This window comes from Lepisosteus platostomus, chromosome 2 (genome assembly GCF_059453375.1).
Source record: "Lepisosteus platostomus isolate fLepPlt1 chromosome 2, fLepPlt1.hap1, whole genome shotgun sequence".
In the NCBI taxonomy this organism is placed as follows: domain Eukaryota; kingdom Metazoa; phylum Chordata; class Actinopteri; order Semionotiformes; family Lepisosteidae; genus Lepisosteus; species Lepisosteus platostomus.
Genome location: NC_142612.1, coordinates 7014898 through 7039235, shown reverse-complemented (window position 1 = coordinate 7039235; position 24338 = coordinate 7014898). Strand labels below are relative to the sequence as shown.

General features: G+C 38.1%; 2 protein-coding genes across 5 annotated transcripts in view; one reads left to right on the top strand and one right to left on the bottom strand.

Moving 5' to 3' along the window:
- Window positions 1–24338, top strand: part of cmss1 (cms1 ribosomal small subunit homolog) — a 132982-nt gene that overhangs the window by 71177 nt on the left and 37467 nt on the right. Inside the window, exon 2 of one of the 4 annotated variants that reach the window (XM_088648668.1) lies at window positions 16339–16381. The exons of the other annotated variants lie outside the window; for them this stretch is intronic. Coding sequence (XP_088504794.1) covers window positions 16339–16381 — 43 coding nt within the window. The remainder of the gene's footprint in view (window positions 1–16338; window positions 16382–24338) is intronic. 4 annotated transcript variants of the gene reach the window in all.
- The window catches only part of filip1l (filamin A interacting protein 1-like), a 110036-nt gene that overhangs the window by 68465 nt on the left and 17233 nt on the right, over window positions 1–24338 (bottom strand). The gene's annotated exons all lie outside the window — the stretch shown is intronic.

Below are 24338 nucleotides of genomic sequence, written 5' to 3'. Positions count from 1 at the left end.
CCCTTCCCCTCTAGAATTGTAATAAACATAGTGACGTCTTAATGGCTCTCAATCTTCAGTTGTAAAGGAAGGGCAGTGAAAGTGTAGCAGACAACCAGTTTCCGTTTGAGGTGATGTCTTGGTGCAAGTTGTCCTGGGATCTCGGAGATTGTGCAGCACTTCAGAGATTGATTTGCAAATGGGCCCAAACAGACCACATGAGTTCCCTGCTTTGTTTACGTTTCCTGTTGCTTGAAGTAGTTACAGGGTAGGGGGTGATGAGGAGGGGTTTCCCAAAAAAGGTTATTGTGGGCTGAAGGAGAAAGCACTAATAATGTATAAGCCTCCAACCATTCTTGTGCTTTAGTTCGTCTCTGCCAGTGAGTACTAGCAGAGTTCAGAAGTGATGAGGGAGCACGACTTTCTGAAGAACAATGTTATATTGCATCTGGAACTGATTTTGTACTGAGGCTTTTCTGTTTCACTTGTTTTTGGTTTACGTCTACATGATAATTTTACACACATGTATTGTGAACACTACTTTGCAGCTCTGTCGAACAGTTAAAATAGTTTAAGCGGGCCATAAATATCTAGAAATGATGTTTCTTCTATTCTTCTGTGTGTTGTGAGAAATAGTGAGGGGATTAAACTGGGGTATATATATGAGGAATGTTTATACAATTTCAGGGTCTGTGTAGAAATAAACAACTCTTGTTTCCTCCCATTTCCTCAGGTAGTTTTTCTCACAAAAAGGATCATGTTTTGTGTGATTTCAGGCAAAAGAGGAACAGTAAAGACCCCGTATAATCATTATTTTTTAAAGTATTTAAGACTAATAATTTTCAAGATTTTTTACAGCATTGCGGTTGCAGTTGAAATTTATTGAGTTGTACAATTGACATATCCTGTAAAGTGGTGATAACTCATGTGCCAATTTTAAGATGAACTATTTTCAAAAACCTACTGCTGCTGTATTTTCAGAGTGGGATAGACTATGCAAGCTAAATATAAACATACAGAAAAACCCAAAGCTAAACTTTCCTTGTCTAGCTTTATAAGGAACCACTTCCAGTTATTTGTCTAAAGTAATGACATTTAACCACTTTTTGTGCCATCAGCTCACCACTTCCAAACATCATAAATTACAAAAATAACAACCAATATTTTTGTATCCTTAATTTTCTGAGTGTGAAATGTGAACTGAAATATTTTTTTTTTATTCTAGTACAGCCTAGAAATGCATTATGCAGTCCTGTGTTGTGTTTTGTGAATACATTATGTGTCGTTTAATTTCAAGTCTATTTTGGCACTGTGCAGTTGAAGAATCTGGTGACTATATAGAACCCTTTTGTATTACAGGACCTGATGACCATTGATGGACTGATAATCACTGTATTGTGTTTTTTAACAATTAACATTACTTTTAAATTACAGTTCTCAGTGGAAAAAAATCTCCATGTTTAGAATGTAAATTTTCAGAAAGGCTGCTACAGATGGACAGCTGATATGGTGCTGTAGTGAAGTTCAAAGCTATTGTTGTACATTCGCATGAAGCGGATCATTATTCTAATCGTAAAACCTTGCTATGATCCTACGGTGCTTTGTTTCTAAGAGAGCCTTAATATCTTCTTGCCATCATACTGTATGTTGTGTGCTTTCATAGTTTTTCTGTTAGCACATTTTTTATTTGCAGGCTCTTGGCAAGAAACCTAACAAAATAGAATCTGCCAAAACTGGAAAACTTGATTAGTGACCATATGAGGCAAAAACATGCACAGCCTTTATTGGCAGCTTTTAGCAATAATGTTTATAGTGGTATTTACACAGCATCTTTTACGGTGCCCTCTGAGCAACACAACAAACAATGGTCAATAAATCCTGGGTACCTCTTGATTGAAACATTTCTCAGAGCTCTAACACAAAGGTTATTTTTTGCAAACTGTTTTATGTGCTAAAATGAATGAATACTTCACAGTAATTCAGTTATTCAGCATCTGGTGTTTTATAACTCAGTATCTTAGAGACTGCAAAATAAAGGTGTTTGCTCATTAGAATTTCAAATATAGATATATCGTCCATGGATTTAAAGAGCTGTTCGGAGTTGCAGAGTTACTACTTTTTTCCTGGTAGTAATGTTTGAGGCTTTCAGTTATAATGTGTGGCAGTATAGCACCTTCAGTTTATTTGTCATATGCACAAGTGCAATGAAATGGTTATTTGCATTTATGTTCTAATGCAAAGGCATCGAGGAAACACCCAATTAAATAGAGAACAACAGCTGCAACAATAACGAAGATAAATAACACTCTACTGAAATAAAATACAACACAAGCAGTGTGAAATGAAATCCAATGTGAATCAGTGGTAGAGGTAGTATTCAGTAATCTGACATTTTGTGGGAAGAAGCTGTCTCTGAATCTGGAGGTTTGTGACTTTTTGCTCCTATAACGCTGACCAGAGAGCAGGGGAGAGAAAAGTGAGAAACCAGGATGACTGGTATCCTCAGCAATACTCCCAGCCTTCCTGAGACAGCGAGTTGTAAAAATGTCCACAATAGAGGGGAGCTGTTCCCCAGTTATGGACTGGGCTGACCTGACCACCCCCTGTAATGCAGAATGCAAAATCATAGAATAGCTTAATCCAAATGAAAGAGATAACACGTCCCACTGTGAGCAGACTGGCCTCTGTTTGGCACTGCGCAGTGCTCACTTGTACCAGGATGAGTGGGGCAAAGGTACAAGAAAGTATGCAATTCAGACCAGGGGTCTTCAGAGATGTCCCCCTGATCATCTTGCCTTTGATACATTTTGTTCTTTGAGATAAAACTACAGTGCACATCCATTGGACTGTCCAAGCTGCAGAATGACTTTAAAAGTCTAGGATTCTAAAAAGTTGTGAGAGGCAAAGTTCCTCTTTCCATTGAGAGACCATGTCTTGAGGTTCGGGGATGACATACTGAGTAATGGAGCTGTGGCTACCACACCCAGAAATGCCAAAGCATTTCCACATTGCTTTAAAGGTAGAGTCTGTGGACAAAAGAAGCCGATATATGTTTGCTTAGTGGAGTATTTAGAGTCTTTTTTTTTCTCAATGTTTATAGACTGCAAAAATACTGTTCACTATAAAAAAAGTAGTATAAAGGTACATTGTCTCATTCAAAACGATTCTTCTTTAAGATCAAAAACAAGCCGAACTGAGCTTAGCTGAGGTGACCATTAATTCCTCCCTGTCATACGTTTATGTTTTGTTTGTTTTTCATTTTAATCACACGGAATTGGAATGGACATTGTTTCTTCACATCTGGGCTCAAACCAACATATACTGCACAGGGGGCATGAGTACATGTACACGCTGCAGACTTTACAGGAAGGGTAGGGCCAGTGGGAAGCACGGTGCATCTCTTACAAGCATCACAAAATATGCCAGAAGGTCATTGGCGCTGATCTTCCAGCCCTCTCCTCCATCTATCGTTCCCGTGTTTTGCGTAAAGCAAAATCCGTCTGCGACGATCCTTCACACCCCTTGTTTAATAACTTTCAGTTATTCCCATCAGAACACAGATACCGAAACCCCAACTCCAAAACCAACAGATTCAAGTTTCCATTCATACCTGTAGCCACAGCGTTACTTAACACTTGACCTATTGTGTAAATATGTATGTACAGTATATGGTTGTTCCTGTCGGGTTTTTTTCTTCTGTCCGTCTGTGCACCAACACTGCTGTTGTAAAACAACTTGCCCGCTCCCGGGATAATAAAGACACTCTCTCCCACAGTTCTTCTGAGAGCCCAGAGAGCCCTGGTTAACTAATCCCAACCAAGCCAATCATGTGCATGCTTCTAAGGAAACCTGTCACAGGTGACAAGTGACAACACATTGCTTTTAATTACAAATTGTCGATTAGCTAGCCTCATTTGTTCAGGCATAGATATTTTAAAAATCATACTACGTTTTACATATTTAGATACATCAGTGGTTTCTTTTGTTGTGTGGTAATTATTTTGCAGTTCTACTAATCAATCTTTGGCACAACGGGCACAGCGTTCAGTTTTTTTTAAAGGAGGTACAGCTGAAATGAATATTATTTGGGCACACATACACTTTTCAATTTACGTATGTCCTCTGGAAAGCACACATGATACTGTGGGAAACATGACATTTCTTGAGAAAAACTGTAGACAGTGCTAAAACCATTGCCTCCCAGAATATTCAAGGTTTAGCCACAGCAGCATATTCATAGGTTGTCGTAGTTCAGGCATGTACAGACAGCTGCCATGTGCTTTTAATATACAGTTAAGTGCTGCCAATATGTGACCTAATTGTAAATAATAGCCCCATTTGCATTTGCAGTTTACTTTTGATAAAGACGTCACCTTTTGCATGCACATGCATGTACACAAAGAGCAAACACACCCCAGTGCACACGCATGCAAACTTGCACACACGCAGGCTTCTTCCAAGCAGCTGTTGAGAGCTGCATCAGTTGGATCTTGAAATAAATCATCTATCTCCGTGGTCAGACATCTTAGCAGACCAAAGTCACGGACAGTTTTGTCATGGGTTTTTCCATGTGGAAACATTCCGCTTGCTTGCGTAGTGAACAGCTGTCTCAATGAAACAGTTTCTATTATCTAAACAGACAGCTGTTACAGAAGTATCTGAGAATTCCATGGATATAAACACACATTGCCTTGAAGGTGATGGTTACCCTTTTTGATGGAGGGGATAATATACCTAGAGGATTGCTGATCTATTCTCGATCCCTACAGTTCTGTTCAGATAGCATTACGTCAACACCTGTTTCACTCTGGGTGATGTCAGAGCAGAGAAGGTAGGTGACTTGTCAGGAGCTGTACTTTTCCCCTGAGGGTTGGTTTGAAAGTCATATTAAATCCATTTGCTTCTTCAAACACCTTTATAATTTTTGTTCTGACTTTGACATACAAATACTTTCCTAACTTAAATCTTGAGTAGAGTAGTCCCCCACTGGCATGGTCTTTTATTAAGTGTCACTTAAGGTTTACAATATTTAATAATAAAAAAGCACCCCCTAATAAACTAAAACCATACCCTTAAAATTACCGACCATAAAGAAATTGTTGATGGGTTAATATTAAGTCATAAATCATTGCCTTTGGAAGTCGAGTAAGGAAATTCCCAGGCTTTAAAAAGGAGCAGGCAATATTTATAGACGTGTAAATATTACAGAAGTAAATTCTTTCTATACATTTTATAGTATGCGTGTAGGTTCCAAAGTCATGCCTAGACAATGAGTAATGTATGGTTAGTATCAACTGGTTGATGGATGGAAGCACTCCTTAAGTCCTAGAGCTACTTCTGTTCCCGTGAAGCCCTGTTAGTACTCCGGTGTACTCAACCACTAGTGCTCTGTTAAAGATTCCTCAACAGCTAAAGAGATGGAAGACGATGTATGAAGATGTAAACTGTATGACTCAAGGTCACATTCTGTTAGAATATGCGATGTGCACACTTACGCAACAAAGGTATTGAAAGTTTTTTTTAATTATTTTTCCCTAAAAACGATCCATTAGTTTTTTACTTAAATATAGTTGATTACAAGGTGAAAAAAGGTCTGATATGATTTGTCTTGATTCCAGCTCTTACAGACGTATCAGCAAAATTTAGCTAAAGCTGAAATTTCAATAAGGGTGCGTAGACCTTTGATATCCACTATGTACTTTCTTCTAGAGGAAGAACGTCAAAGTCATGGAGTTTGATATGCCATTAGGAGTGAATCATCTTCATGAGTTCTCTGTCAGAATCAATTAGCACCTCATGATTCTTGGTCTCAAACTAGCAGAGAGGGGAATGGATATAAATGAAACTTCAAAAAGCTGGATCTATCGCTTTATACTGCAGTGTATTAAGAAGTTGAATTCTGCTGGTACATTAGCAAGGAATATATTTATTATGAACAGGATGCAATTGTATCTTTATACCACAGACTATGGAACAGGTAGTTGGGAGGCAACTATAAATCCAAAGGCAACTATTGGAGATCTCCAGTACACAATGTCAAAAACCTCCATTAGAAGTAGTCTGCATGAATCTGGCATTCATAGGCCTGTTGCAAGGAAAAAGCTTATTCTGAGGACGTAGGACAAAAAGATGTGACTCAAACTTGACAAACATCATTTGAATGAAACTTGAAACAGTGTTTTGGTCAGGTGAACAGATTAAATTAAAATTGATTTTTTTTTACATGCTCATCAACGTTATATTAGCCATAAAAGAAGACGGAGATGTTGAAAAGACACTCATGACCACTGTCAAACATGGCAGGAGGTGTCTGTTATATTTTGGGGTTGTTCTGTATTTGTGGGTCCTGGAGCCCTTGTCAGAATAGGGAAATAACGTGAACTCCAACACTACCATTTTGGCCAAAGATCCGGAAATTTCATCCACAAAGGCTCAAGTTTGCCAAAAATGGACATTCCAACATATGAGTGATCCCATGCAATACAAACAAAATTGACAAAGGAATAGTTAACTGGTTACAAAGTAAATGTTCTCAGCTGGCTAGTTCAGTTTCCAGACCTCCATCCAATTTAACTTTGTATGTGATTCTAACTCATGGTGGCCATTCCTTAACAGAACCCAAAGTCAAATGGACAAATATGCTGTGGTATTAAAATACTGTATAATTTATTTTCATTTGTGTAAATCTTTCTATTTTTTTAAATATTTGTTGTTCCTATTTCATCAGGGTTATGAATAAATTTGGAGGGCAGAGCAGATACTCCTGAATTACAGTATGGATGTCCAAAGTTTGTCAAGGTCTTCCTTACCCACCTCTTTGTGATATGCAAGTCATTATCCTGTCGGATCTTCTGTAACGGATCCATCGTGGAGGATAACAGCACGCATATCATGATGCATGTAGTATCCTTTTAATTTTAGGAATTGGTTTTTCCAACGCTTCAGATTTATTTTTCAGTTTCTGAGTGCCATGCTCCTTTTGATCACAGACAAGCTCCGTGCTAGAGTGCAGCTGACGTGTGAAATGGACTGTAAATTATTTCCAACAGTAAACGCTGAAACCACCCTGATCTCAGTCGTCAGACTCTAGCACACTGGTGATACTGCAGTATGTGCCTGAACAGTTCTCCTGACAATTGTCATCATGTGTACTGTAGAATAAGTTTGGTTAATTCCATGCTGAAAAGTTCAAAAAATGAAACTTTTGGTAGTTGGGCCTCCTTCAGGTGTGAGTCATGGAGAGGAAGCGCAAAGCACAAAGAAGGGGACAGGCAAATATCCAGACAAAGGGAGATCTGGAGGAGAGGTGAGAACGAATCCCCCAGATGCCCCATTGTTTGAATACTTACTGGCTTTGTGCTGAGTCTTATCAGCTCTCTTTTCTTCTCTTGTGTTTCTCGTATCCCTACTACTTTCCTCTTTCTTCTTGTTACCTTCCTTGCTCTCCCTTACACCTTAAAATGGCTCAGCTGCTGAAACATTTTTTCTGCTTTCTTCATTTCAGCGCTTAATATACCTTTACTTGTTCCTTTGCTGCTACCACATGCTGAAGCATATTAAACATACTTATTGAGTCAGATGGGAAGATTTGTCTGCATATTCTGGCACCAGCAATTCAGATTTACAAGTGTCTTGAGAATGTGCACAACTTTCACAACCTTGGATGTCATCATTTGCAGAAGGCTGCTATTGGCAGATCTAGCATGGTCTGAAATCTGCAAGTCTCCGGGTGCTGAGGAAACAGTTGTTTGGGGATCATTGAGAACAATTTAGGAACATTCAAACTGAAGCCAAACTCTTGGTCATTCTTACATTACTGTACCGGGCTGAAACACGGGAAACATACAGAAGTCCTTTAAAAGGTCATATCACCAAGAAATTGGAAGACAGGTGCACTAGCATCAGTGTTCTGTCCCAGCATGACCTCACAAGCATTGAAAGTATGATCATTAGCCATCAGCCTTCCAGGGAAGGTTCTCTGCTCCTGGCTTAGCCGAAGCAAAAGTACTTTAACCTCTGACGCACTAAGAAATAGAGGATTTCTGGATGCGTTTCTCGTATGCCTTCTGTACGTGACAGTTTCTTGGAAGCGTTGAAAAAATGTAAATGTAAAAATTTAATAGTATACTTTGGTTGTAATACTAACACCAACTATGGAAATACTGAATACATATTTCCTTTATCTGGATCCATCACAGTTCTGTAAATGTTTACTCATTTGTTTCCAGTAAGAATGTGTATTATGTATTGTGAAAGCCTGATGATGAAACTGCGTATAAATAATAACAGTTCTTATTTTTTTCCTGACATGGTTTTCTGGTGACCGGAGATAGCCAGTTTAGTGAGCACAAGAGGAAAGTGTGGAGACAAGAAAACAAGTGTATTTTCCTTTCTCTGCTGTAGGTGTGACATAATTACATAAACCTGGTTGTGCCTTTTCCACTTGGCGAAAGGCTGTATCTTCTCGCCCCAAGGTATCCAGACATCTAGCCAAAATTTAAGGCAATTTCTCCCCCAAGGCACCGTTGTGCTTACAGATAAAAGAAGAGCACAACAGCAGAAAGCTTTTTAGGAACCTGGTCCGGGTCCCAGCTGGTGTTGTTTCCTTAGTGCGCAAGATATGTGATGAAAGGCCAAATTGAAATAATATCTGTCGGGCTTTCATAAGGACTTTCGCTAGGAGCTCTTTCCTAAATGTGTTGTTTAGTTTTGCGAGAGAGTAGGCGTGCCAATGTCACATGATCCTTTCCTTTCAGGAAAGAGGGTGATGTTCCCTAGCATTTCATTCTGCAGAAAGGATTCACTCTTTGATTCTCAGTCTTGGCATCTCGTTTTGCAGCTCCATAAAGTGTGTTTGAAATGTTACAAAAAAGGGTTGCAGTATCCATAGCTCCAGGCTATGAGATGCAACCGTAAAGTGAAGAAATAAGCTGACTGCATTCGTTCTGTCATTTGTACGTATGCAGAAAGGCAAAGAGTATACATTGTAGTTCTTTCTTTTCAGAGGACATCTTTTCAGTGGGAATAAATGAAGTTATTATTTGTTTCTTTGAAACTAAAGTATTGTTACTAGCAAGATATATAAATTAATGATTAATGCTTTGTTTATGTGGTGCTTTTCATGCCTGAGCATTCCACAGATGTGCCGTTGAAGTCCCTCACCCTCCTACATGATATGTGGAAGCTGTTATTTGCCAGCAGCCCCAGTGCACAGCAGATCAGGTGGAAAAGTGAGAAGTTATTTCACAAGACTCCTCTTAAACATGTTCAAGGCTTCTGTTCTCTTGTTGATTTTCCTTGTGCTCCACAGGCCTCCCTTTTGAGAAATTCTAATGCGTGAACCAGCTATTGTGCTGCTATCAACGCCTGTGTTGTTCATCCTCTGCGGAATGCCAACATACTGTACCAGCTAGTGTTAAATAAATAACATAGATAAATACTAAATTATATTGATACAGGCCTACATGATATATTTTAACAGTCTAGAATGTCTAATTATATGCTCTTTGTATTTTCCTATTTAAAGGCACATTAAGCATATTATGTTTTTGGTATCTTCCTGTGGAAAAGCATGTACACCATTATTTTCTGTAAACAAAAACATATTTAAATTAGCACACGTGCTTGCAAACATTTTCAGTGAGTACTTTTTCTAACTGTGTTGTTTAAGAATGTCTTTGCATCTCCAAGCATTTCTTAACTCGTATTCCTTTGTTTCTTTCTTTGGCTGTAAAATCTTCATACCAGTTGACAGTGTCTACAAAGTGCTTATATTTGTGGCATGCGTTTAGTGATGTCCATTTAAGTCTCTCTGTTTTTCTCTCTCAAATTTGTGGTGGCATTTTGGTCTTTTTAAAGTTTTACTTGCACCTCTTAATTTAAAATATCTGCATTTGGATTGTTTCTCTGTCATTAACTTACAGCCTCTAACTCAGCTGGTTCAATTTAGTACAATCATTCCTCCTGCGATATGAGTCTAAAAGACTTTACCCACCAGTACACTAGATGGTGTTTTCTGTTATATGTCAAATCTCCATTAATTTTGGATTTTAAATCCCATGCGGTTTGGAATTGTCACTTCTGCTTTTCAGGCTGTAAACTCTATACCATAGACTATGTACACAATGGACACGCTTTCTCCAGAACCCCCTCCTGTCTGAACAGTTCACCTTTTTGATGTGGTGCAGGCTCTGAAGACTGTTATAGTAGACGTACCACTGAGGAGATGTGGTACAGCTGTCACTCACAGTACAGCAATCATGCAGGTGACTAGCGTGCCCTGCTTTTGCACTGAAAGTCGAGTGGATCCTCTCGGACTCCAGTTCATTCAACTTTGGCTAATGCTAACGGCCCAGGTTCAAATTGGTGCTGCTCACTTTAAACTTTATTTGCACTTCCCTATAAAGTGAAAGCTTTCTTTTCCAAATGGCAATATAAGACCCATTTTGTAATATGGAATTTGTTGTTTTTTTTTGGAACGGTGATTTTTTGTGGAAAATCTAGACAGTACCAATAAAACATGCGAGAGCTTCTGTGAAAAAGAAATCTAATGTCTCCAAAACACAGACATGAAGACCTTTTAGCTCTTTATACCTAAGCTATTTAGTAGACCTCCTCCAGGGGTTTGTTTGAAATCTGCTCATAGAATGGTATTTAAAGAAGGCCAATCCTGACGCCACTTTTATTTCAAACAGGTTTTGGGAGCCTAGCATCTTCATTGTTTTATTAAGATATTGTAAAAAACGAAACAAAGCACAAAAAGCAAAAATAGATGGCTCCCTGCTGAGAAACAAAATAAATGAAACCATATTATTGCTAATCATTCTGGAGGTCAGGCTGCTTTGACGACTTTGTTCCACTGAGTAATGGCTGAGCTATGTGGTGCCAGAAGAACTGACCGAAGAGCATCCATTAATTGCATAGTTTTCTGCTTTTGAAGGAGTTGAAGGCCGTGATAAGACGTATGCTTTCCAATACCTGGATTAAACACCTCTTGTTCTTTGCTAGACAGTGCGTTAAAGAGTTAGCACCAGAAAATAAATGAGCAAATCAAACTTTGACTGCCAGTATACATTAGTAACATTCTTTTTAGTTTTAGTTTAGTATCGGTGCTTTTAGCTGCAAAATGATGCGACTTATAAAATGATAATGAACAGTGCTTTTGAAAAAGAAGTAGTTTCCAAAAACCCTGTGCTGGATGGATAAACGTTTTGCTGAAGAATATTCTGAGAAGAGAGTGACAGCTCTTCTGTTTTTAACTCGTTGGTTTATTCATGGTCCTGGTAGCCATAGCCTCTTTCTCTGTTCCCAGGGATTGGTTTTTTAGCGCTTATAATTGTTTGTTTTATTTTGCTTACGTCATTCTGAGCATGATTAAAGACTGTGGCTTGACAATTTAAATCCCCCTACAATTGAAAGTAAGAATGAAACTGAATTTAACAAAGCTTCCAAGTATTCAGAAAAGGCTTAAAGGAAAGTTGTCTTCTTTAAAAGCACTGTAGGAATTCTTACACCATTTAACCACTTTAACCTTTTCTTAAAAAATACCCTCATTAAATTTTCTGTTCATTGTGAAATAAATTATGTGGTTGGAGCTCGGTTTGATCTATGTTGGCTTGATAGAAGCTGGATAACAGATTTTATAAAAAGTTCAAAGTAGTTCAAAGAACTCCTTATTTCTTAAGTTACCTAAACAGTTGACTAACAGATTAATTTAATAACTATAAATAATTCAAAAAATATTTTTACCATTTAAGTGAACATATTCACCCTTATGCATTCTTTTCTGTGCATTTTTCTTTAATGTGCAAAACAGAGCACTTTTTTAACCTCCATTAATGCAGCCAGTTTCTTCTTGTCACCTGAGAAACTGAAGCAACAGAGCTCAGTGACTGAAGTCAAGGTTTTATCACTCAAATTGACTTTCATTCTTAACCTCTGTTTAAGTAGTGTTTGGATTTGTAGAACTTGTGACTTTTTGTTGTATCAGGATGTGATTGAGACCATCAATCTCTTGTGCTTGTCTTGGAATATTTAGTGTTAAGCTCAAAGACATGCCTAGACAATAGTAGGTTTCATTTTTTTTCTAATAAATAATAATGGCTTGCATGTGTGTGATTTTTTTTCCCTTTCCAAAGAGGTTCAAATAAAGGGGGGGACCTACTTTATTCACCACTGAAATGCAGCACATTACTGGGTGAAGAGCACCAGTGGGTATCGCCCGCTATCAGAGGTGCAATTTAACCAGAATACTGAGAGCCTTAATCACCAAGCTGTCAGGACCTCAGACTGACTTAACTTCTCAGGAGAAGGGCAACCCCTCCGAAGCAGTGTCTGCAGTCACCATACTGGGGCATTTGTGTGGAAATTCTGATCCAGAGGAGAGTGTTGGTCCACAAATACCACCTGGTTTTCTTTAGAACTGTTCTGTCCCACTAGTGATTAGTCCCAACCTATCATATTGAGAACTGATGATATCGGACGATGAGGTGGTAAAGTTGCTCTCAAGTATACAGCTGCCTAACTCTAACATCAGTTTGGTAAAAAAAACAGTAATTGTTTATTTGTCAGCTGGTTTGAATAATAGTGTTCTGGCCATACTGGATAGCAACTATTTGTGAATAAAAACTCATCCAGCTGTTTACAGTACAAGAGCTTTATTAGGACTTAAAAAGCTGCTTTATTTTTTTTTTGTATTTTAGTTTATGCTTCGAGATCATGTGGAACTTTGTTTCACAGCTTGGTTGATACCATCTGGAATGAGAATGAAGTCAGTGTTTTATAATGACTATTGGAATACAAGGTCATGAAAGTATTTAGGAGGTTTGTCGGGTTTTAATGTACACATATACTAAGAGCAATTTATAAATAAAGTTCTGCAGCTTTGAAGATGAAGAGTCTGCAGTGCATCCTCCCACATTTTAAAGCACTTCTGTCATCTCTCTTTCTACTGTTCCAGTTTTGTTTCACAAAGAACTGATCTGCGTGGTTTGGCTTACTGAGTTAAGTAGTGTTCCAAACATCCAATTTAAAGACTGAAAAAATATTTGGTTTTCCCAGAAATAAATGGCTTTCAAATGCATAATTAATTCTACTATGGTTGTACAAGGTACCCCACCATTCAAAGGCTATGAAACCAATTGCTTCTTTTTGGTGTAACTGATTATTCATATACGTCCTCACATTCTTTGTGTAGAATCTGCGCTGCACAAAATGGCTTAAAATCATGTTGAAAAATTAAACTGTCATTTTTCTGTCTATGAAATAGCATACATGGTAGTTTACATTTTTGAGCGAAATCATTTGTTTTAAAATGCAAAAAAATTAATCAAGCTAGGCATTCTTACTTGACCACCCCACGCCCCTACCCACTTGTGTTTCAGAGCCAAGATGAAAAGCCACACAGCTTTTATTTATAGAAATTGAACCCTCATTTTCTGATAGATAATAACAGAGAAGCACAAACAGGCACCAGTTTGTCTGCATTAGCTCATGTGTTCTGGATAGCTCTTCAGTGAACCCGGGAAACTTGTGAAATTCCACTGTTCTTTGCCGATTTCTCAGTTTGTATGCGATGTGAAGGGTTACCCTGCTCCAAAGAGTCCCACATTTCCAAACTCCACCTGGCTACTCTTTCATAGCTCCTTGAAACATTTCAGTCTGCAGCTTCATGTCAGTGTTTTTTTCCCTGTTTAAGTAATACTTCAATGGCCTTTATTATAGAATCCACAATCTTTGCATGCTTTTCTGTGGTTTATCAAAATTGCTCCCCAAAAGATATGTAGTATTCATTCAGTAACAAAAATTGCAAAGCTGTTCTTTGATTTCTTATCCTCACTCGTAACTCAAATTAAATGATTGCTATTCTAAAATGTACCAGTACGTGAGCACACTGAACTAGATCATGACATCAGAGTGTGGGCCATATCATGAATTTTTTCCATATTGTGTCCCGGGATAGGCTCCAGGCCCCCTACAGCTCTGTATTGGATCGAAAGTGGTTAGAAAATGGATGGATGTCCAGCAACAAGCCCGTATTGCCTTAGGATGTGAAAACATCCTTTGTAGATGCATTGCCGCGTTCTGAAATTTCATCTGAAATGTCTTCACTGCAGCAGCTGGTATCCTAACCCAGATTAAACTGCTGAATTTGTACCGAAGCACTGACGTTTGTAATGTTGACCTTTTAAATAAAAACACTATGATAGCCATGTCCATCAAGGCTGACATACAGTACTGTAGCTATAGACCATTATCTGCTGTTGGATTCAGTGGGATCCTGTTGCTTAATCACCGTGCCAATTGTGCTCCTTCCGTCTGCAGCTGCTTGTGTGATAGTGGCATTGTGGCTTGGCACTTGTTTGTTTTAAGGAAAGAAGATTGTGACTTCTGAAGGAGTAGCTCAGTTTTAACTGCCCAAACGCCTGACAGCTGTTGAAAGCAAGTATCTGCTGCAGGAGTGTCAGTCTCTTGTCTCTTGGCTTGTTATGCACACTCCCTACATGTCAGAGTGCCGTTCCTCCCGAATTGTGATTGGGCTGACCAAGCCGTCGAGTGTGAAAGATGATAACCCTGAGTGTGGGCTGAAGATAATTCTACAGTTCTCTCCAAAATAGTCAACGCTGGGCACTGTTCTAGAATTTGTCAAAGGTGAGGTTTGTGGAGACTTCATTCTTGTTTCCTCAGAGAACAAAAAAGGAAAAGAAATCTATCAAATGAAAAAAAGGTTTTCAAGTAGTATCAAAACATATTTGAAAGGAGGCATTTAAAAAGCTGAGTATAGCCTTGTATACGTTATGTTTTACGTCCTTAATTTGGGCACCCCAGTCACTAGCGAAGTTGCTATTGTCATGTGCTTTAGTAGGGGTAGCATTTAGAAGTTTTTTCTTGATTTCATATGTGGAGAAAACATATTATACTTCATTTTTTATTCTTCTATAATTATACCTATTCTGCCTACCTTTGTTTCCGATGAGAGCACTTTTTTCATTAATGTTATTTAAATTTATATTACTTAAGAGTAAGAACCCAGTTTGTTATATGCTGGTCTGCACTTCATATTGTCTGTTCACGTCAGTACATGGTTCACTGTTTTAATACGGACCACGTGCACACAGTATTAGTTTAATAGAAAGTTGTATTAGTTCATGTATTTCATTGCTTTGGACTTTCTGACAGTTGTCGTAAAGTATTCTCTTTTTAATAGTCAGAGAGAGACCATTAAAGAAAAGGTTAAAAGGGGAAGATGCAGGTGTCTTCCTGCCTGCAGGCTGTTTCGGTATAGAGAGCTGCCCCCAGCTCTCTTGTTAAATCAGACATTCCTACAGGCTTACATCAGCGTTCTGTGGACATGATTGATACTGCTAGAACAGAGGGAATCTGACGGCAGTGCACGCATGTACAGTTTACCTGTGGCTTATCTCAGTCCAGGATGTTGGCTTCAGTGTGTAATCTGTGAGTCATGCAGTAAAGTGCTACCATGGTTTTATTTGTTCCTTCTGCGTAGATTGATCATGCTTACCTAAGCCCTAAACACTGACTACCTACTGCCAATTCTGATAACTTGATGCTTCTGTTCCACTTGTTAAGGAAAAGAATATATATATCTATCACGCCTTATATTCTGGTAAAGAAAATTTAGTTTTGAATTCATTGTGATTTCATTTCTTTTATTTGTGTTTCTTTTAACACAGCTTATGCATTGTTTCTATGAATTAAATAAATAGCTGAAACAGAGAATTTAATAGCTGAAACCAATAATTAAATAGCTGAATTACATGCGTTTATCTATCAGCTGTTAATGCTTAATAGATATGTTTGCAGAGTTGTACATTATTTTTAATATTATATCACTCCCTAGTTTTTCTACCAGGTAAGCGTTTGGGGTAGATAGCAGTAGATACCCTTTAAAATTACAACAGTCTACTTGTAGTATTATTCAACAGGCAAAACATTATGCAACTTCACAAATCATCTTATTGTAGATTAATACTAGATGGTAAAAAGCAACGACTTAAAAATGTGTTCAGTCCCTTTTTAGATACCTGATGACTGTTTTGCTGTGGTGATTTTTAATGAACCTGCATAGATGTATTACTTCATGATTGTTTAATACAGCTTTTAAAAGGCTGTACTTAGGAACATGCTAAACTAGTAAATAGGGAAACTGAGGAAGTCATTTCAAAATCACAATAATTTGCTTTGGAAAGAAGATAAATGTACAAGTCAGACATTCCTCTTTATATAAGGACTGGGCAACTAACATTCTGAATAAGAAAATCTGTTGAAATCTAAAGATAATAAATGTGGTCAGTTGCGTTTAATGACACCTCAAGTTCACTTCTTTTTTTCTTCTTTTAGGTAAGTTATCTCCCATGGAATTTTGAAAGAGAAGTTTCAGAAGGTACAGTACAGTATGTCATTATTCCCTGTTGCTCCATTTAATAAGAGAGAGAGTGGATAAAATGTTCTTTGTGTTCACTGATATTTGGAATCATGTCCTATTTATCCTGTTTTTGTGCAGGGTGTCTCATGAATATGCGTGCCTCAGATACACAAACATTCAAAGCTCCTCTGTACAGACCTGCCAGATCAGTTATATCTTTTTGTCATGTGGCAAGCAAAATAATACATGCCCCTTACTTTTAAAATAAAAGACAGGAAAGTGTTTGTCATGTTCTTATAATCTTCAGAATTAGCTCTGAATTTTTTTAAAATCTTTTTTTAAAACACACTGCAGCTTTAAAGTGTTTCCCGCATGATTTAAGGTTTTGAAATGAGTTGTCTTAGCTGTTCTTACACATAAAGCTGTGCTTTGACAGAATTCATTCTCCAAATATATGTTCCCTCGGTCTCAAAGGACGCAGAAATGGGTCTTTTTCATCAAATAATCACAACCTTAAAACCACAAAACATAAACCTTTTTTTTATCTGAAAGATATAAAATGATGAGTGATCTGCTTCTTCTTGTCACGTCACGTCATTTCAACCTCATGCTTAAAAAGTGCCTGGAAGCTCTTTTATATAAATGGTATGACATGAACCATCTGTTTTTGGTAAAGACACAGGATTTAAAAGGAGGTGTCTCTGGAAGCCATCTAAAGACTAACAGCCTTACAAATTGTGTTTGTTTGCTCTTATTGCATTCATTAATTGAGGTATGATGACACCAGACATTTGTGTTGATGTTCCCTTCCCCTCACTTTTAGTCCTTGAAACAATTGCTTACCCTTGTGATAGAATGACATTTATGAAGTCGCTTTCATCTTCTGAGGGGACATCTGAAGAACTTTAAAGGTCTTTCACTAAGGGCTACTGTGTGGGTCGAAAGCCAAAAAACACCTGCATTTAAAATTTTGTTTAGCAGTCTAGAGATTTTGTGTTTTATTTCTGTCTGTGCCACTTTCCTGCTTGGTGGAGGTGGTGGTGTAGGAAACTCGCTGGGTACAGTGACTTCTTTGCCTAGTTGGTTTCCTCAAGTGTTATTGAAGCGCCTGACCTCCAGCTGGCTCCGGAGCCCTACTGTTTCTATGGGAGTTTCCAGTGTAAATGGAGACTACAGATGAGGAATGGAGTGTTATCCAGATGTGGCAGTCGGAGGGCAGGGTGAATGAAAATGAAAAAAATGAAAGATGCTCTGGTGCTCTTCCTCATCATTACCTTCACTTCACTCGCATTCTTAACACACAGCTACTGCTCTCCTTTAATAATAATAATAATAATAATAATAATAATAATAATAATAATTAATAACATTAATTAATAACAGTTATATAGTGCTTTTCTGGGCACTCCACTCAAAGCGCTTTACAGGTAATGGGGACTCCCCTCCACCACCAGTGTGTAGCCCCACCTGGATGATGCGACGGCAGCCATAGTGCACCAGAGCACTCACCACACATCAACTCTCAGGCGGGAGGAGAACAGAGTAATGAAACCAGTTCATAGATGGGGATTATTAGGAGGCCATGATTGGTAAGGGCCAATGGGAAATTTGGCCAGGACGCCGGGGTTACACCCCTACTTTTTTCGAGAAACGCCCTGGGATTTTTAATGACCACAGAGAGTCAGGACCTCGGTCCCCGTCACTATACTGGGGCGTTAGGACCCACATGGACCGCAGGGTGAGCGCCCCCTTCTGGCCCCACTAACACCTCTTCTAGCAGCAACCTTAGTTTTTCCCAGGAGGTCTCCCATCCAGGTACTGACCGGGCTCACACCTGCTGAGCTTCAGTGGGCTGCCAGTTGTGAGTTGCAGAGTGATATGGCTGCTGGCCTCATCGTTTATTCGGTGCATTTGCTTTGAGTACTGTGTTATGATTTCTGTACACTGTTACTGGTGACAAATATCAGATGTGGTTTGAGATTTTGTCAAGTCTACATGATGTCATTTATTTAAACTCCTTATTAAACTCCTAGGTGTCACTTAATGGATCCTATGAATCTAAGCTCCCCTCCAGAGCTTAAAGCACATACAGTATCACCTGCTACAAGTACAGAGTAGAGTACAGAGTTCTCATTTTCCCATTTCATTAAAGTTTAGGTGACATCCTTGGATCCTCTAGCTACCAACTACCAGTTGGGCTATATGGGCAGAATGGCCTCCATTTATTTGTAACTGGTCCTGTGCCATACTCTTATTTTCTTAATGATCACCAGTAACAGTGTACAGAACCTGGCTACAAAACGAATCCGCTTCAGCTAGGAACAATACAGAAACCTGATTCAAACAGGACTGTACAAGTATGTTTGTCCAGCTTGTGTGTTGCAGCAGTATCCTTTTTGAATAAAGTGAGACTTGTAAGAGAAACACAGCTGGAATTTTAACTTTAAAAAAATAGTCTGTTTTTGGTTTTTGATTTGTCTTCTTATCACTTGCTGTGGAAAAAAAAGGTGAATCGATGGATTATCAACTGATGAAGTGTGCCAGCTATTGGAAGCAATCAGTTTCTATTCATCAGATTTCAGTGTGAAAAATGAAGAAGTGTGTCAAATTTTAAAAGTTACCAAATACTCCATTTCTATTTATTTTGGGGAATAATTCTGAATGCTTTTTATTGATGGAGTGAGTGTAATGGGATGTCTAATATGGTTCTTATCTTAACAATGGCGGCTGATGTAATTTGTTGTTCTATCACATTGTGGTTTTTAGTCCTTGTGGGAGGAAAGTTTTAGAAACATGAGACAGATTTAGAAAATGCCAGTGCCAATCACACTGTTTATACATGTCTACCAGAATATTGCTCCAAAAAATTCTTTGAGGCCTGCACAACATGCAGTAAATGTGATAACACTATGAGCTATAATGGATAAGTAAAGAAGTGTATCTTTTGATTACTTAAGGAGAAAATTACTTTAATTGCTGGTGAATGTTACAAATTGATTGCCTTTTTAAAATAATGATTTAGTTGTTTTTTTTGCTATTGTAGTTATTCTAAGAATTGAAACTGTTTTGTGGATTTATTTACTGTATGCTTTACTTTTAGTCAGTATTGTCACACAAAAGATGCTTGTGCATTTATTAAAAGTTTCCTTTTTTAATAGGAAAAATTTTACATTTTAAAGTGCCAGGGTTTTGACTGTTCTAAAAATGTAAATAAGACAACTCTTCACCTGAGACAACGGTCTCCTATGGATCCTTCAGGAAAGTGAGAAAATATATTTTATTGCATTTGTGTTTACTGGAAGAATGGTACTGAAATCTGAAGTCAGATAGTGTGGGTTATGAAAAACAAGCTTGTATGAGCAATTTATTCTGGAATGCATTTGTCATTTAATTCATTCAGAATGCTATAAATGCATTTATTTTTATAAAGCAAACTGAGCATATTATATCTCAATTTTGTTTGACGCTTGTATCTCTACTTAATCATCACTTTGGAAGCCTTGATCTACAGAAAATACTGCAATATGTTAACAGTCAGTGTAGGAGTGGTAGACACACATCCCTCTGGCAATCCATCGTCAGTCCATTCTTCCTAATGAGGGTTGTGGCAGGGAGTATATCATTAATTGGTATAATAACTCAGTGCAGAGTTTACACACTAAATATTGGAATTTCACGCTGTCCCTCTCCTTATTTATCTTCTTTCTATCCTTTTTCTGTCCCATTAGGGACACTTCCGTTGATAACGGGTGATTCACATTTTCAATTTTGTGTCTTAAAAAGCTTCTCTTCCCCTTATAGAAAAATATTGCACACAATCTTTAACATTTTTAAATGAGTTTTCCATTCACACTAGCAAAAACTCAGAATACGTAACATGCATACAATCTACCTGAATCAGTCGAAATGTATTGTCTGTTTTGTGGTGCTTCATTGGCCAGCATGCGTCCTAACAAAGGCTGTGTTTACTGAGAAGTGGCTCCTTGTTCCATTATTTGTTATTGCTCAAAGAGCTTTTCAACCAACTCATGTTTGCATGTGTCTGTTAATAGGATTTATATCTGATTGATTCTGGATAAAATAAAACAGTTTGTTCTGTAGTGTGTTCTGTAATAAGGTTTTGAAGGGCGTCATACCAAAAGAATGCTAATTATTTAATTTGAGCATAAATCAGTAAAAAATATGCTCTCCAGCTTTTTGCTGTCTTTGCTGACAGTTTGATTTTGTCTCATTCTTCTCAGCTTACTTCCTTAGAGGTACTTCAACTTCAGTGTTGATGACAGGGAAATCATGCCCATCTTTGCCCAAACCTCAATTCAAAGTGGCAATTATTGTTATATACAGCTAGCAACCACTGTTTATAGTACAGGGAAAGACGTGTGTTGTTGTTATTGCCGTGTTCTGACTGTGAAATGAAAGAACTTGAAGACCATCCTGTCTCCACTTGGAATGCATTGTTTACTAACCGCTGACATAATGCCATGACAACTGGAGGGCACTAAAGCAATCATGGTCCACTTTAGATGAGGACATTATGTGTAATAAATACTTTGCAAAATGTAGCTGTTGGATCCAGAGCAATTTTAAGATGAAAAAAGAAGACCAAAATTGTGTTGTTTTTTTTTCATTGCACTTAACTTGAAGCAGCATAAAACTCATTTAGGAATTCCATAGGAATGAAGTAAGACACTGCGTAAAGGCAGTCTGTAATTTCTGAATTTCCAGCATTCTGCAGGAGCTTGCAAGTCTGGAAGAATGCTTTGGTAAAGAAAGCAGTGTATTGAAATGCATGTACTAGTACTTGCACGTTCATTCAAGGAAGGTTTTGTTCTTTCACAGTTATATGTTTTACATCAAAAGTTTTCTTAGATCTAATAATGCCAAGGCACATTAGCATCATTAATTGGTTATGGTCAGTTCCTTTTTGAAAAGGCTTGAAATAGGCATGATGTAATGTCATATGTAAAACAGATTTCCTTTTTGAAAATGACGAGATTAAAGCATGTGTTTTGCCCCAGATATGTCCCCTTGAGATGTTTGTGTTATGTGCATATTCTTTTGTTTCATGTTTTTTTAAAATCTTTACATTTAAAGGTAGGCTAGTTTTTCCACTTTTTGTTGAGGAAATCCGTGTTTTCAACTGCTGAAAATAAAAGAACTCTTCTTCAGAGCCAAATAAAGTCCACCAGAATATTTTAGTGTATTAGTTTAGCTTCATTAAACACACCATTATGTATTGATGAGAAAGGGAGGGAATTCAGCCCTGCAAAAAGTTCCTTTCTTTTATTTAAGGTCGAATTGTTTGCCATATATTCTCCTTACCCGAAGGTTAGATTTTGAAGTCCATATTGTCTGCAGTTGCCTATGTATCTGAAAACCTGGCAGAAAAGATATCAGTCCAGTAGTGTGTTAGAATGCATCCACAAGCAGTTTTGATACAGCAAATAATCACTAAAGTGATTAGTTAAAGGATTAGTTAGCATCCTGGAGTTTTGTTCATAATTGGAATGAAAACTAAAAGCCACCATATTCATTATAAGATATTATTTGCTTTGTCGAAACCTTTTTTTTCTGCCTGGGTTTGAAATGAGTAAGCATATAATTTGTACACACTGACTGAAGGTTTAACTTCAGAAGTAAGAGATTGTGTAGAGAGTGATATTTCAAATGTTAATTAATAAGAAAACATTTTTTTTTACAGAATTGTGGCCGAGATCATGGTTTTCGTTGTTGTATTTGGCACTTTTGAACATCCCTATTCCTTCTTTATTTTTATTTTTTTTGCTGAAAAGGAGGGACATTAGTTCTAAAAAATAAAACCCCGAGCTTTGCTGTCAAGGCCAGTAACAATGAATACAGCCCTTCATCTGTGGGGCAGTTTGGAGTTTAATCACCCCAAACCCATTATTAACCCAGCTTGGATGGTCTGCCTGGGAAAATTTACATAATATTTCTAAAGTAAATGTGATTTGCAGGTCATCTGAGTCCGATTCTGCTGGAGTCAGTTTTGTTGCGAACCAGTTGCCATGGGGACTCAATATGTCACACAGCTTCCCCATAGAACATGCTGTTTTAATTCAGCTGCCTCAGCTGTGGTTTCCATCTCATGTTTATTGTACTGAAAAGAATGCAGAAGTACGGGACCCGGCTTCCCGTGGTCCAAAGGGAAATGATCTGGTATTTAGAGAAATGTGTTGGCTGATTTGAAGGGAGACCTGGAGAAGAAGAGGAGGAGGTGTGCTTGGAGAGGCGGTGTGTTTGCTTTGGCGTTTTCTTTGGCCAGCAGCTATAGTTTACATCTTGTCCTGTAGAATGAAGTCAGTGTGTCTCCAGTGAAGCATTAGTATGTTGGTCTAAGTAGTAAACAACCCAGTTCTCAGGGCCGTGACGTTTGAATTTGATGATGATGGCTTTGTGGCATTTTAAGAATAACCTTGACACAGCTCTGGAGAGGAGAGTGACTGAGCCTTTCAAGAACTGGAAATGTCGAGTTACAAGCAAGTATGTTCCGCTTTATTTTTTAAATCTCCACAGGTGTCCGTTATCATAATTGTCTGCTATAATGAAGTAAATGGAGAACTTGATGACGTGTGTGAGGGTCCATATCCCTTCCATTATAGAGTCTGGGACCTGGCTGTAACATGTTGCTGAATGCATGACCCTTGTGGAGATTGCTGTGGATTCATTGGGGCTAGATCCGTGTCATTCCTGGGATATCATTTTCCTGAAAGGGTCAAGAGATTATGCCATGTCACTGGCCACCCACTGATAAAGGTCCATCTCACTGCAGTTCTGTTAGACTGCAAGGGCTAAAGGCTCCCAGTGCCTTTTTACATCACTTCCAATGTTTTATTCACATCCCAATGAAGTAAGAGAGAAAAGCACCATATAGTAGAACTAGTTACAGATTGGATCATCTGTCTTGCTTAAAGAAATTGTCAACATTTTTCTAAAAAAGTGTAATTGCAATAGCACTTACACACACGCAGCAAAGTCATATTTGTCATAATTAATTGAATTCTATGAAAATGTCACATTTATTCTCACCTTTAAATATTCCTTAAACTAAACTACAAATAATACAGTAAGCCTTTAGAAGGTGGAGCTTCTCTCTATAAATATATAAAAGTTCCCAAGGATTTCTGTTTCCCTGGGGTAGGAAACAAGGAAAGACGTGAAGGAATTCAGTAATAACGTACATTGACATCATTTAGGTCATGAAGCTCTCAGAAGCCTGCAAAAACTCACTGACCCCCACAAATCGGGGTGGCTGTAAAACCCAGAACAATCTGAACCTATTTTCTTCAGTGTAGTGTTCATTATTAAGAAATTTAAGACATCTGGTAAAGTGACAACACTGTTTTGGAGAGGACAAGTGTATCTTGGTGTAATACAAGTATTTCAGGAGGCATCCGTAAACCCACAAACAATTAGAGATAATCCAACACAAACTGGCATCTTTGGGATACAAAGTGTTGAGCTCTACAGTATCTGTTCGATGAGACCTGCATGAATTCATCACTGGGTTTCAAAGAATCAGGTTCTTCCGAAGGCGAAGCACAAAAGGGGCTGACTAGGATTTGCCAAATTGTCACATGAAATGAAAATAGAACTTTTTGAACATAAGTGTTATATTTGGCATACAAATAAGGTGAATTTCATGTTGAGAAAACGTTCATGCCCACTGTCAAATCTGAAAGGTAGTGTCTGTTATGTTTTGGGATTGTTTTGCTTCTAAGGGACCTGGAGACTATCACGAACTCCGACATGTCCCATGACATTTTGGCCAAATACCTACTTCCCTCTGCCAAGAATCTCAAAATCTCAAAATGGCCAAAAATAGATATCCCCACATGACTGTGATTCAAAGCATTCATTGAAAAACAACAAAAAAAGTAGTTAACTGCACACCAAATAAATGTTGTCGCCTGGCCGTCTCCTTCTGCACACCTGAATGCAGTCGTTTCGAACTCAA